Source organism: Aspergillus bombycis, assembly GCF_001792695.1.
Source record: "Aspergillus bombycis strain NRRL26010 chromosome Unknown contig00022, whole genome shotgun sequence".
NCBI lineage: Eukaryota > Fungi > Ascomycota > Eurotiomycetes > Eurotiales > Aspergillaceae > Aspergillus > Aspergillus bombycis.
Window position 1 is genome coordinate 157,292 of NW_019170024.1, and position 12,940 is coordinate 170,231.

At 50.0% G+C, this 12,940-nt stretch overlaps 5 protein-coding genes across 5 annotated transcripts; 3 read left to right on the plus strand and 2 right to left on the minus strand.

Annotated features, from left to right (window-relative positions):
* Positions 1-113: 113 nt before the first annotated feature.
* On the minus strand, positions 114-983 carry ABOM_004204 (putative signal sequence-binding GTPase GPN3; the record flags this gene model as incomplete). The annotated part of the gene is made up of 1 exon (XM_022531334.1): positions 114-983. One exon carries the CDS (start codon positions 981-983, stop codon positions 114-116), a length of 870 nt encoding a protein of 289 aa, XP_022391334.1.
* Positions 984-1,500: 517 nt separating this feature from the next.
* On the plus strand, positions 1,501-2,993 carry ABOM_004205 (S-adenosylmethionine synthetase; the record flags this gene model as incomplete). Its single annotated transcript, XM_022531335.1, has 5 exons — positions 1,501-1,586; positions 1,678-1,735; positions 1,888-1,915; positions 1,994-2,382; positions 2,430-2,993. 5 exons carry the CDS (start codon positions 1,501-1,503, stop codon positions 2,991-2,993), a joined length of 1,125 nt encoding a protein of 374 aa, XP_022391333.1.
* Positions 2,994-3,936: 943 nt separating this feature from the next.
* ABOM_004206 (uncharacterized protein) lies at positions 3,937-6,798 on the plus strand (the record flags this gene model as incomplete). Its single annotated transcript, XM_022531336.1, has 3 exons — positions 3,937-4,074; positions 4,134-4,856; positions 4,903-6,798. The coding sequence occupies 3 exons, from the start codon at positions 3,937-3,939 to the stop codon at positions 6,796-6,798; spliced, it is 2,757 nt and encodes a 918-aa protein (XP_022391259.1).
* A 1,763-nt stretch (positions 6,799-8,561) lies between these two features.
* Positions 8,562-9,161, minus strand: ABOM_004207 (uncharacterized protein; the record flags this gene model as incomplete). Its single annotated transcript, XM_022531337.1, has 1 exon — positions 8,562-9,161. The coding sequence occupies one exon, from the start codon at positions 9,159-9,161 to the stop codon at positions 8,562-8,564; it is 600 nt and encodes a 199-aa protein (XP_022391335.1).
* A 2,339-nt stretch (positions 9,162-11,500) lies between these two features.
* Positions 11,501-12,445, plus strand: ABOM_004208 (uncharacterized protein; the record flags this gene model as incomplete). The annotated part of the gene is made up of 1 exon (XM_022531338.1): positions 11,501-12,445. One exon carries the CDS (start codon positions 11,501-11,503, stop codon positions 12,443-12,445), a length of 945 nt encoding a protein of 314 aa, XP_022391261.1.
* Between the last annotated feature and the right edge of the window lie 495 nt (positions 12,446-12,940).

Sequence of the window (12,940 nt, forward strand, 5' to 3'; positions counted from 1 at the left end):
ACAAGAAGTTGGAGGTATCAAATAGTCCCATCTTGTTGCTGCCGGTAGGTCCCACATTTATGTTCGAACAAGGCTATTTGACAATTAATTCCTTCATATTTATGATTGATCGATCATATGTCTGCATCCTCGTAATTAACTTCCTGCTCATCGTTGGGCTCGCGTGGTTCTTGCGCTTCATGGAACTGAGTGGCATCGTCGATATGGCTCAGAACAGCGGCGACACTATCCTCGTCCTGCACATCCAATTGCAGAAATGAGACCATACTGAAGTCATCGATGAGTTGGCCGACAGCCCGGTTGAGCTGCTTAAAGGAGCCACCGCTGAGCAATGTATCTTTGGACGACGGGTCTCCCATCGCATCGGCATCATCATCCTGCAGCAACTGTACGTCCACATTGGTGAATCTCTTTAATTCTTTGCGAGTCACCATGTCCCGGACCTGATCCATCTTAGTCAGAATATTTACGTGGGGCATCTCGAGCATCAGCATTGCGGACATGGCACTTAAGGTGCCGGCAAAGAACTTGGCTTTGTCAACGACAAAGGTACTTTCGAGGAGATACGCCGCGCAGAGGTTGATGTTCAGGGGCCCCGCACGCGACAGAAACTGTACCAGTGATGGCAGGAGGGGTATATGTGTGTAGAGCTCGATCTGGCCCGGCATATCGAAGATAATCAGGTATTCTTCGCTCAACGGATCCAAGGCTTCTGAGAGAAAGTCCAAATTTTGCAGGAGGAACTCAAAGCAATAGATAAGACCTCCATTGGGCCCCAGGCCCATTTCCTCCATAACATCTTCCAAAGTGATCAGTTCGCGGATGTCCAAGTCAGGTTCATAGCTGAAGCTTTCAGCGGCCGGGTCCAGGTTGACGTAGAAACAACTTCGGCGCGTATGCTGGAGATGTTGAATGACGGCATTGCAAAAGGTGGTTTTCCCAGCGCCCGCAGGGCCCATTACCAATACACCGAACTTGGACATTTTTTCTGAGGTAAGATGCGCGCGGGGTAGAGAGGTTTATTAACCGCGTCCGTATACGACGCTAAGACGCTAGATAATGGATGCACGAACAAGATCAGGGGCGATGGGGCACCACCGCAGTAAGCAAGGGATAGTTATAGTCTGTTTTCCGTCACCGTAACCGTAAACTCCGCACTAAAAGGGCCAGCCGCAGAAAGACAGGGGCGATCTGTCAGAATATGCTGCACATTCACAGTCGGACGTCGCGGATTGGCGCAGATGTCAGAATGCGCACTTTTTCTGCCGAGGGTGACCGCCGGAGGAAGATGGCGCCATCGGCGGCACATTAATACGGCCAGATTCCCCTCGATTTCTTTTCCCTCCAGCCCCCCCCCCCTTCTTTTTCCCTCAGATCTCATCTCAGTCTCACTGATATATCTCTACCCCCTCCCCTGTGGAATTGGACGCTCCTTCTCCATCACCTCTGAACTCTCTTTCTTCAATTAATTCTCCCCTCTATCTATCCTCATCCTTCACAATGGGCTCCGTCGCAAACCTTCCCAAGTCCGGCACCTTCCTTTTCACCTCCGAGTCCGTCGGAGAGGGTCACCCCGATAAGATTGCGTTCGTACCCCCTTACACTTGCAGAGCGACCTTGCTCCTGAAGGTCGCACCCATTCATCCAATTCGGATAATTGTCTAACTACTCAAATAGTGACCAGGTTTCTGATGCCATCCTCGATGCCTGCCTTGCTGAGGATCCTCTCTCTAAGGTACGGAGCGGAAATTGTTTTACTTTTTTTTTTTTGCGGAACCCTCTTTTCTTTTTTTTTTTTTCTCTCTTTTCCTCCTTTCCCCACCCGATTGGACCGGCTTTATCTCCGCACCAAATTTTAGCACGTACTAATTAGGCTATCATGAATAGGTCGCTTGTGAGACCGCCACCAAGACTGGTATGTGTCAACTGCCTTTTACATCAAACAATAGTATTGTTGATATTAGATAATGCGCAAATGCTAACATTGTTCCAGGTATGGTCATGGTCTTCGGTGAAATCACTACCAAGGCCCAGCTTGACTACCAGAAGGTCATCCGTGGTGCCATCCAGGATATTGGCTACGATTCTTCCGATAAGGGTTTCGACTACAAGACCTGCAACGTCTTGGTCGCCATTGAGCAGCAGTCTCCTGATATCGCCCAGGGTCTTCACTACGAGGAGGCCCTTGAGAAGCTCGGTGCTGGTGATCAGGGTATCATGTTTGGTTATGCCACCGACGAGACCCCTGAGCTCCTCCCCTTGACTGTCATCCTTTCCCACAAGCTGAACAAGGCCATGACTGATGCCCGTAAAAATGGCACCATCCCCTGCTCCGCCCTGACACCAAGACCCAGGTCACCATTGAATACGCACACGACAACGGTGCTGTCAAGCCCCTGCGTGTCGACACCGTTGTCATCTCTGCTCAGCACAGCGATGATCTCTCCACTGAGGAGATCCGTGTTGCTCTCAAGGAGAAGATCATTAAGCAAGTCATTCCTGCTGAGCTGCTCGACGACCGCACTGTCTACCACCTTCAGCCATCCGGCCGTTTCGTCATTGGTGGTCCCCAGGGTGACGCCGGTCTGACCGGCCGTAAGATCATCGTCGACACCTACGGTGGCTGGGGTGCTCACGGTGGTGGTGCTTTCTCTGGAAAGGATTACTCCAAGGTCGATCGTTCCGCCGCCTACGTTGCCCGTTGGGTCGCTAAGTCCCTGGTCAACGCTGGTCTCGCTCGTCGTGCCCTTGTCCAGCTCTCCTACGCCATTGGTGTCGCTGAGCCCTTGTCCGTCTTCGTTGAGACCTATGGTACTTCCCAGAAGACCTCCGAGGAGCTCGTCCAGATTGTCCGCAACAACTTTGACCTCCGTCCTGGTGTCATTGTCAAGGAGCTTGATCTGGCCAAGCCCATCTACTTCCAGACCGCCAAGAACGGTCACTTCACCAACCAGGAGTTCTCCTGGGAGAAGCCTAAGACCCTCAAGTTCTAAGCGCGTCGCTGTGACTGCATAATCTTCCTTCTCCTGTTTCGTTACGAATGTGATGATTTTGCTTTGTTTCAACAACTCAAAGCATGAGCATAGACACGTCAGAAAAGCTTTGTTCCATATTTCCTTTATAATATTTGCATGATCGTCTATAAAAAGGCGGGTTCGGCGGGATAAATTCAACATGATACCACTTTTTATCTGTTAGGAGGGATGTTACGGCGTTATCCGGGAGCGAAAGTCTTCAACACACTGCCTCCTCAGGCTCAGCATCTGTGGACCACCAGCGTCATCCAAATTCGGGTCCGCACAGAAGTTTGTGGACGCTTGTCGTAAGCTGTGCTGCAGACAAGCGTCCGAGAGGAGATGATCTATCTATGGCCGGCGGCATTTGCCCAGTCATAGTTGTGCTAATCTAAACATTAGCATTATAGAGTAATGAACAATGAACCATTTATATGGCCTCTATGTTTCCATGTAAATGCTGTAAGTCAAGTAACTATGCCATCTCGTCGTAGTTTTCAGAGATGTGGATGGGTGTCGCTTTCCCTCAAGCTACTTGACTTTGTGGCCCTCAAATTCCTCAGAGCAGTTAAATGAACCTTAACAGTGTGGGGGCCTACGACTAACGCATCAACTCCAAGGCACAACTGGAACTACAACGATTAGTTTGCTGTAAGTCATTTTCCATGTGCGTATGTCGAAGTTTGTCCGAACCGTGACGCGTGATGCCAAGACGGCCCCAATTTAATCGCGTTGTCGCGGGTCAGCATTTTCGGGACATAGAATTAGTTGACCCTATCAATCCATATCATGGTTATCAGTATCTCTTGATTACTCAATTACACCAAGTCCCTCTTGGCATTGCCCTCTGCTAAGCTGAGCCTTTTTTATCCTCCCTCTTCCTTTATAAAAGCACACAATGCACGCCTAACCAGACGCGTTCATGGCCTCGCGTGTTTCCTCCAGCGCTCTCGACCCTTTCTCAGCAAACCCCTTCCAAGAGGTCACCAACCCAACCTCCAAAAAGCGAAAGACATGTCACCTCGAAAATGACTGGACCAAACGGACCATTAGCATTCGGGTGAGCAACGACAATCTCCACAGCATGTGGTCGGATACTAACCTCTCCGCAATGCCCAGGCCCATGCCGCATCCTTATCCGATGAGCCATACGTCCTAGAACCAATTGCCATAGTTCCGCGCTGTCGGTTGCCATTTTCATGGCTGGATTTCTCCCCCGCTTCGCTGTGCGAGATACAGTCCGGCAGTTTATTCATTGCGGATATCCCCGTGTTGGAGAATGATCTGCGAACGGGGCCCGTCGTTCTGGCTGTACGACTAGCGTCTGATGGTGGGCTTTACGTCGTCGAGCGAGTTAAAAAAGGGATCTATGCGCTCTCGAAGATAGCTCGTGGTGTCGAAGAAGGGGACATCGTTGTTGCTGTAAAAGGGTGGAATTCGTCAGAGGTGGAACAGTTTCCTCGATGCTTGTCTGCCATTGAGGAGGGTGGTGACTGGTGGTTGATGGCGCAAATCGATGACCCCGTCACGGATCCTCACTTTTCTACCAAGCGGACCAAGTTTGATGTTTCTGTTGTTTTCGGCGCTATGGCTCACGATGTACGCCTGCAAGATGTGTCGCCAGTAGATTCAGGTGAGAGTCGAGGTCAATCTGTGGCACCTCAAGTACATTTGGAAAGGGATGTGAGCTCTGATGTTATCATGCCTACCGCGGTGGATTCTCAAGAGCATTGTGGTGATGGCGTCGGAACAGAGTTTATAAGTGTTGAGTCTCTTCAATCGCCACAGGAACTGCTGGATCATCTGAGGGAGCAATATCTGCAAGCCCTCTATATCTCGAAGGTATGTTAGGTCTGATCTAGTTGTGGTTTTGTGCTAACTTTGGAAGACTTCTGTGGCATACTTTGCTAAAGGTCCGTTGGCGCGTTGCCGTACGGCCTTTCAATCGTCTGAGTTGGGGTCTGCTCAGCCCTCGGAGCTCATTGAGTTTTATCGGGAAGCTGTTCTTACGGCTAAGAAAATGGATCTCAAGTACCGGGAGACATTGCCTTCGACTCTGAAAGACGTTGTACTCAGTATTTCAGACGATGAGTCGACGGTCAAAAAGAAGAAAAAGATTAAGAAGAAGCTTGGAAAAAATGGGCTTTACCCTACGGAGGAACGGTTTATTCGGACGTGGTGGAAAGCTCGAGCGCTTGCAGACCAAGGAGTATCAACCGAGACATCGCGGGACGCGGAGCTGAAGAAGCATGTTGCTGATCTCCGACTACGAGAAACCCAGCTTCAGATCCTTCTCATTCTCGAGACGATGGCGTTGGAAGCCACTATGGCTGATGAAGCAAAGTCTACTGAGGAAGGTGTCGGGCCCGACAAGATGAAAGTGTCAAAGTCTAAGAAACTACAAGATTTGCAAGTGATGCTTGAACTGCACATTGATCGGCTGTGCATTTGGCATGCCGTTAGCTTCGACGATGTTGCAGTCTCTGATCCAAATAAAGTCTATGGCGATCACGAGTCGGGGGGCAAGAAGGTCGAAAGTGATGCCGTTCGAGACTTTTGCACCGAGGTCATCATACCCTTTTATGCTTCACGCCTACCAGATAAATGCAAGTCGATCACCAGGAAACTCGGGGTCCCCAGTGTGCTATCGCCTTTCCCTAAGAAACCTCAGCCGAAGAATGTGCCCCGAGCAGAACCTGGGGCGGCTGTTGAACGGCAACCATCGCAAAAGCACCCTCGTCGTACATTGCAACGCGTGTTAACGGATGAGCAAGCTGCCTCTCAAGGACGTCGACAATCGCTGAGTCGCTTCAATACCATGCCATCACAGTCTGAGCGGGAGTCGATGGAACCTCTGTTGCCTTCCTTGAGCGCTAATGTACGAGGTGGTATTCAGAAGGCCAAACGGGTTGACAATCGTGAAGTCGACCTGAACGCTGTGGCCCGGCAGCACGAGACCAAACTGAGGAAGATGCAGATGCTCATGGATCAGAAGAAGGAGCTCGACGCCGCGATCCATGCCCTTCGGAAACCGAACAGGGAGCTTGTCGCCAAGGACATTGCCGAAGATGCTGAAAAGAGACGCACCGGTGGTAGCGCTAGGAAACCGAAGAATCCTGTCCGCAACCCATTCGGAGAAGGAGTACAGGTTGCTGCTACGCCAAAGGGCAGTCGAAAGAGGGACGCCATCATTGGTATGCCTCCTCTGCCCCGAGGCATGCCGATGCATTCATCTACCCAACCCAAGGCATCCTCATTCTTTGGAGGTGACGGATCACCTGTGGTCCCTGCTTCTACCACGCGACCCAACCCATTTTCTATCACTTCCAGCTCCAGAGACACGAACGCGATCCAGGAGACCCCAACACGACGGCCAACTCAGCCGTTAGGACCATTTGATGGAGCAGGAGCAGGCGTGGCCGAATCACCCCTTTCCTCCGGAAATCTCTTCCGCGTACCTCGGCGCCCGGTGCCCCGGTCGGCCGATATGGCACCGACAACCCCCGTCGCATCGCGGCGCACCAAGTCTCGTCCAGACATGGTCACCGAACCGACCAATTCGCTCGTGATGGAAACTCCACCGAGACAGAGCCTACCAGTACCACTTATCCAAACCGACGGGCCAGCAGAGGTAGCCGCAGACACGCCAGCGAAGGTGCTCGGAACACCAGTGAAGGGCTCTGCCAGATTATCCGTGCCGACAACCACAGCGGTGCCGGTGACACCCGAGAAATCAATCTATGCGCACTTGGGATGGGACGATGATGACGATCTTGGTTTGTAAACAGGCAATCATGGCTGGGACTTTGTGTGCTTAGCGGGCGTTTAGGGTTGTTGCGATGGGATTGGGTATGACTGCAGTTTTAGTTTCGATACATCATGAGCATAGACGACCGAACCTAACAATTCAACATGAGACTTTTCGAGTTTTACACAATAAGCATCATCCCTGTTCCTTGATTAGATAGCCCAACCATACATAAGACAGGTCAACAGGCAGCGCTACGTGTCCTATCACGCATAGACCAAACATAACCCACGGACCATCCACAAACCATACACATACATACCAACCAACCAGTTCATCCGTCGTTCATATGATATGATATGACATGCTCCCCTACATAGAGATCGACAGCCCATCGTCTCCCTTCATACGTGTAAAACAGCACTAAACGGGCAAAGACGAGGTCATGCGACCACTCGATACGAAACTAATGGAAATCTTACTCCGACTAACTAACTATCTTACCTAAGTCCGTAATAATAGGTCGAATGCTGAGACGACTAACTAGTTAACTAACTAGTTCGTCTACGCTTTTCATTATTAATGGATGTTTGTTTGGGGGGTAACTAAGTAGAGTTGACTCGGGGGCAGTTTAGTGCATTTTGTCTGGAGTACGGTTATTTGGTTTATGATAATATACTAGTCGGCAGTACGAAAGTCAGTACGAAAGTGCCAAGTAAGAAAGATATAGTTAGTTACTAGGAACCCAAATGGCTAATAACTTGTACATACTACATAGGTATCTGGAGAAAAGGTGTAGCGGTTAAAAGTACCCCAGGCGCGTAAATTAACCCTTTTTGGGGAGGAGACCAGGCGACTACCGTCCTTCTATGCCCGAGGCACGGTACCTACCGGAAGGTAACAACTGGCTGACTGAGTGACTGATGGAGTCCTTCGTGACCACAGGCCACTAAACAATACCCGGCCAATCTAACTCACTCACTCGTCTCACCAAACGAATGTTTCCTTTCCCCCACAGCCAAGAAACCCCCAAGGATCATAATAAACACTACAAAGGAAGGACACAACGGCAATTCCGAATCCGGCTAAATAGACATGCGGCCAAGCAAGGAGGAAAACAATGAATTGATGATATTCCCCACATTTTTTGGTGACCCAGGATTGCTTACAATGGAATAGTTCTTCCTTAGACTGCAACGTGGGTTCAGGGAGATTGTGGGGAGAGGCTCGGAATCGCCTATCAGGTTGCGAGCAGGTGCAGATCGATGTGGTTTGCGACTTCAGGTACGACGCGCGTGATTCTCTTGGTTTTATGGGTTGTGGGGGTGGGTTTTCCTTTTTCTTCTTTTTTTTTTTCCTCCGTTTTTTTTTTTGTCTTTTGGTTTGATGAGGTTGAGTCATACGTATGCATTACTAAGGTACTTGGGGTAGGTAGTTACTTACTAGTGGACTACTTGGTGGTTGGATTTGGATTATGAGTGGATGGTCTGGTTCTTATTGAATGGTTTTTGGATTTTTGGTTGGTTATTATATAACTATTTGGTGGTGACATGTTCATGTGAGAGACTTTTTCTATTAGATACATGCTTGGTTGTCGATGATGTGGTTCTTGGCGAACACCCTGTAACTCCTATCCTGCTGCGCTTGCGCTTCCGGCCTGAAATATGTATATGGAAATGAAAAAAAAAAGATTCGTTGCTTCGTTACGTCGTAAGTGGAGATTATGCGTATGTTCTGCTGGGGGTATGTGGTGTCCCCAGGACGCTTAGTGGTAGTGTATAGTTGTAATGGCTCGCCAGTTACCCGGAAATGCGAACGGGTATGCACTGCGCAGGTGTTTGCCACAGGTGTTTTGTCTTTTCTAGACAGTTGCGGCCTTTCTCCAAGAGACCTTGTTCTTTATCGTCGGACGGAGAGGGAAGAGCAGGAGCAGATTGGTCGAAGGAGACGGTGAAGGTCACCTGGACAGGCTCCTTGTCCGAAGGGGCATCCGTAGCAGTACCCTCCTTGGCCTTAGCCTCGGAGTCTTCCTTCTCTTCTTCGGTGGAGTCACTCTTGTCAGAGTCCTTGTCCTGAGCGTCGTCGCGCTTGCTGTCTTCCTCCTCCTCTTCGGACTCGTCATCCTCCAGTTCGAAAGAGTTGATCCGAGTAGTCATGTCCTTCTGTGCCCACTCCATGGAGGTAACGTGCAGGCGGAAGTGACCGAGGCATCGTCTGATATCTGGATCCGGGGCAGTGGCCTCCCGGGCGAGCTTCTGGCGCGACAGGGTGGTGAGCTTGTACGGCAGGGAAGTCTTGTCGGCAAGAGGGGGCCAGCGCTTGTTCATGGAGGGGTTGTTAGAGGAGAGAGGAGAGGAGGACGCCTGTTTCGGCATAATGTCGATGGTTGCTACAGCCATGATCGGCAGTTGCTCTGTTGTATTCTTCTTTTTTTTTTTTTTTCTTCTCTTCTTGTGCTTTCTCGTCGTATTGCTTAAGCGATGAGGGAGTTGAAAATGGAGTGAAATGGTTTGCGCGAGAGTCAATGAGACAGAGATAGAATTTGCGAGATGCGACAGATGGCGAGGAATATTAAGTACGCTAAATTGGAGCACAGTGGGAGTGAAAATCTGGGGAGAGGGTAAAAGAGAAGAAAGGAAAAGGGAACGGGGGAGGAAAGTCTTAAGAGAGACGAAGGGGAGGGGAGTCACTCAGAGAGAGAAAGCCCAGGCATTCCAGAATCCAGACCCAAGAAACTAGGGTTGCGTAGTACGGGAGACCCCAAAACAGAAACCCGACCTGATGACCATCTGATCTGGCAGATTCTGCAAGCGGACGATCCAGCGAGGCCTAGACTCATAGACCCAACTCGTCCACCGGGAGACTGCTTCGGGGGGCTCTTCCCCTCTCCAATCCCCCTGGCCATCAACCACGATCAAACCTGGTTCATACTGCATGGAACTGTCCGATGAATTGGTCCCTTTTTGCCAGGGTCTTTTTCGCCCATCGTATCCCACCCCATCGTGGTTTCGGTGATGAGGCGAATTGCTGACCGAGACCAGCGCAAGTTCTGCTAGGAGAAAAAAAAGGGTTGCGTACGACTGCTACTACTGGTACTGCTGGGCGACTCCACTACAAAAACCAAGTGAACCAGCTGACCAAGTGGTGGGTCCGGCTCTGTCGGCACCATGGAATCTTCCACGCCGGGGAGGCGTTAGGGGCAGTTTAGTCTCCTCATCAATGATTATGAATAATCATTCGGTATTTTCTTTTCCCTTTTTTTTGGGTCTCTGATGATCATGACTGTGCGTTTTCAGTCTCGGTCTTAACCTTCTCGACCGAGTCATGCATTTTTCGCTAAACCACATCACCCAAATCGTATCACTTTGTGTTTTCAGTAAAATGGAGGGCAACCATCGGAAGATCCCTCAATGCAGGTGGAATGATACTACACCCAGAATCAGCAGGGACTCAATCGAAGAAGAATCGAACGATTTGAGTCAGGGATGCTCACGTGTGCCCATTGGCCACTTTTTGCGGGGTCAAACTTTCTAGGTTAGGCTCGTTACTATACAGAGTAACGCTAGGCGGAAATGGTAATAGTCTAACCCTGATAAGGGTTGCGCCAGCAAACCTTACTAAGACTCTTAATCTCTGACTAAGGCCGAGACTCGTGTGGAGTTGCCCTTCGGTGAGGAACTATTGGAGGAAAATTAACTGAGTACGGATGCGGTGCGACCTGAGGCAGCGGTCTGATTTGACGACTTTTTTATTGAATATAGATACGGCTATCTTATGTCGAAGAGATGGTGTATCCATACTACTACTCCGTGGGGTGCGCTATCAAACGAACAGGGCTCTATAGTCAGTCCACTTTTCCTTTCTGTTTTCGTTTTAATGGATCTGCCTTGGAATGAGATGTGATGATGTAATATTCGCCCCATCACACAATTGACTCTGACAATACCAATGTGTATGACTTCATGATCTGTCATGGAACCGTATATAAGGTTTACATGACAGCTCCATTGCCACAAATCGTCACTGCCCCCTCAATTGAAGTCATGATCTACATTTTAGATTTCGAAAGACGCGAGGTTCGAAAAAGGTAACTCCGTCTCAGCGGAGACAAAGGGCTGGGGTGTCCGGGGGAACTGGTTTGGACAAAGGGAAGAGACCCGCTATACGGCGATCTTGATATCATACACGAAAGCAGGCTGTGCAGGCGATACGATACCATAACCGGAAGCTGCAAAGCGAAGGATAAAGAGGCGAATGGATGCTCCGCCGAGGATTGTCGCTGGCGAACTCGGTTTCTTTTCGATGGAATCGAAGGTCAACATCTTCAGCAGCAAAGACCCTCGTCTTCGGCACAGGATTGATCACAATGAACATGTAGAATGAGGACATAATGTAGCATTGGCATCAGTTCCTCACCACTGTGAATATTACATCCTATCATGTCCATTGTCAGTTCTTGATACGCTTCAATGCTCTTCGGTGGGCGGTGTTCAGGCCGAAGTCTAGATTTGCAGTGGGACTGGGGTAACAGTCGTAGTTGGAATGAACGCAACGCTAACATTGGCCGGATCAGGCTGAGATCATCCAATCCCGATAAAGTTTTCCTGAATCATCAGGTTGGGGATGTACCGTTACTATCCATGATTGGAGCTTGAGCTGTACGTGTAGCATTCAAAGTCACCCAGTCAATCGCTGTTTTACAATCAGCGAGGCATCCAATGTCAATCAACTTGGGGCAATGGATCTTCGTACATCCTCCCACATACCGTCAGATGTTCTCGCACAGTTCTACACGGCTGTGCGGATCACGGTCGCAGTAGTATTTTTCACCATCACAAGAAAACCTCCGACGCTCCTGGTCCAAGCTGGCCCGCCTTTATCTGCCCTGACCACTGCGCTTTCTCCTTGCTTCATCATCCTTCTCATCCCATATTATCTTCGTCTCGCTACGCGACGAACACCACGCGAGGCGCCCAGATATGTCGATGAAAGTGTCTGTACAGACGTGGAAGAAGAGGATGAACGAACAGCAGTAGAGCTGAGCGATGTTGATATCAGTAGCGATGATACCGTCATTCACGATATCAATTGGGAGGAAGAAGACGGCAGCAATGTCAAAAAATGTGAGAGCCGTGGTATAGTGTCCCTGGACGAGATAGCTGGCGAGGCCGGTCGGGATGGAGAAAACGTTATCAAAGACGGCCCGTCTGAGGGAAGTGACGAGGCACTACTGGATAGATGTGATGTGATGTCGAGTGATGAGACTACTCACGACATTTCCACCGATGAAGAAGACGTCGGGAACAGCGAAAGGCTCGAGGAAGCTGATATAGAGTTTGGTGATGAGATCACTCACGCTATCGATCTGGATGAGACGGTTATCGGAGTAAACGCAAAGCTCGAGGAGAACGGCATGGTTCCTTGTGGCCAAGCGCCAGATGTTACTGATCAGAGCACTGAGGAAGATATTTTACGTGAACTTCCGTCTCCCAAAGCCATTACCCACCAGCCATCCCCCACTCCGGACTTCCCTCCATCTGGCACATTGTCCGGGAAAAGACTTCGCGCTTACTGGGACCCTGCACCCGGAAATGAATTGTACATCTCGAGGCAAACAAGAACGTTCGAGTCGTTCCACGCTGCGCTCGAATCGAGGACGCGGCCTCCATGGGCATTCCGATGAGAGAGGAGCAAAAGGGCTTCGAGGGACAGCCTGTACTGCATCTTGATTCCAGTAAGTTTCGAGAACGTAACGTACGTTCCACCAGTCTCGACAATGCTGCAGCTGCCCCCATATAGTTGCACATGAGTCAAATACACGATTCCGGGCTGCGTTGTCTCGGGTAATTGCATGGGATGGAGAGAGATGTTCGAATTTTGAAAATCTGAGCCACTATTGCCCAACCTGATTGATCACAATTGGGATACATAGCGGGGGGATCACCCGATGCACACGTTTAGCTGGCCTGTGGGTATACATTCGCAGTATTAGTTGCGGCGTGCAGGACCGTGCATAAAGCTGCACTGGTCTAAGAGCCACGATACCTGCAAAGATGACGGGCGGGCATAACATCCCGGCAGTGTATAGATGCAGACACGTCAAAGGGATAATTCCATCAGCAACGAAGTATCCATTACTACGTCTGACGGTTAACGCCAACACCACCACCTGTTCACT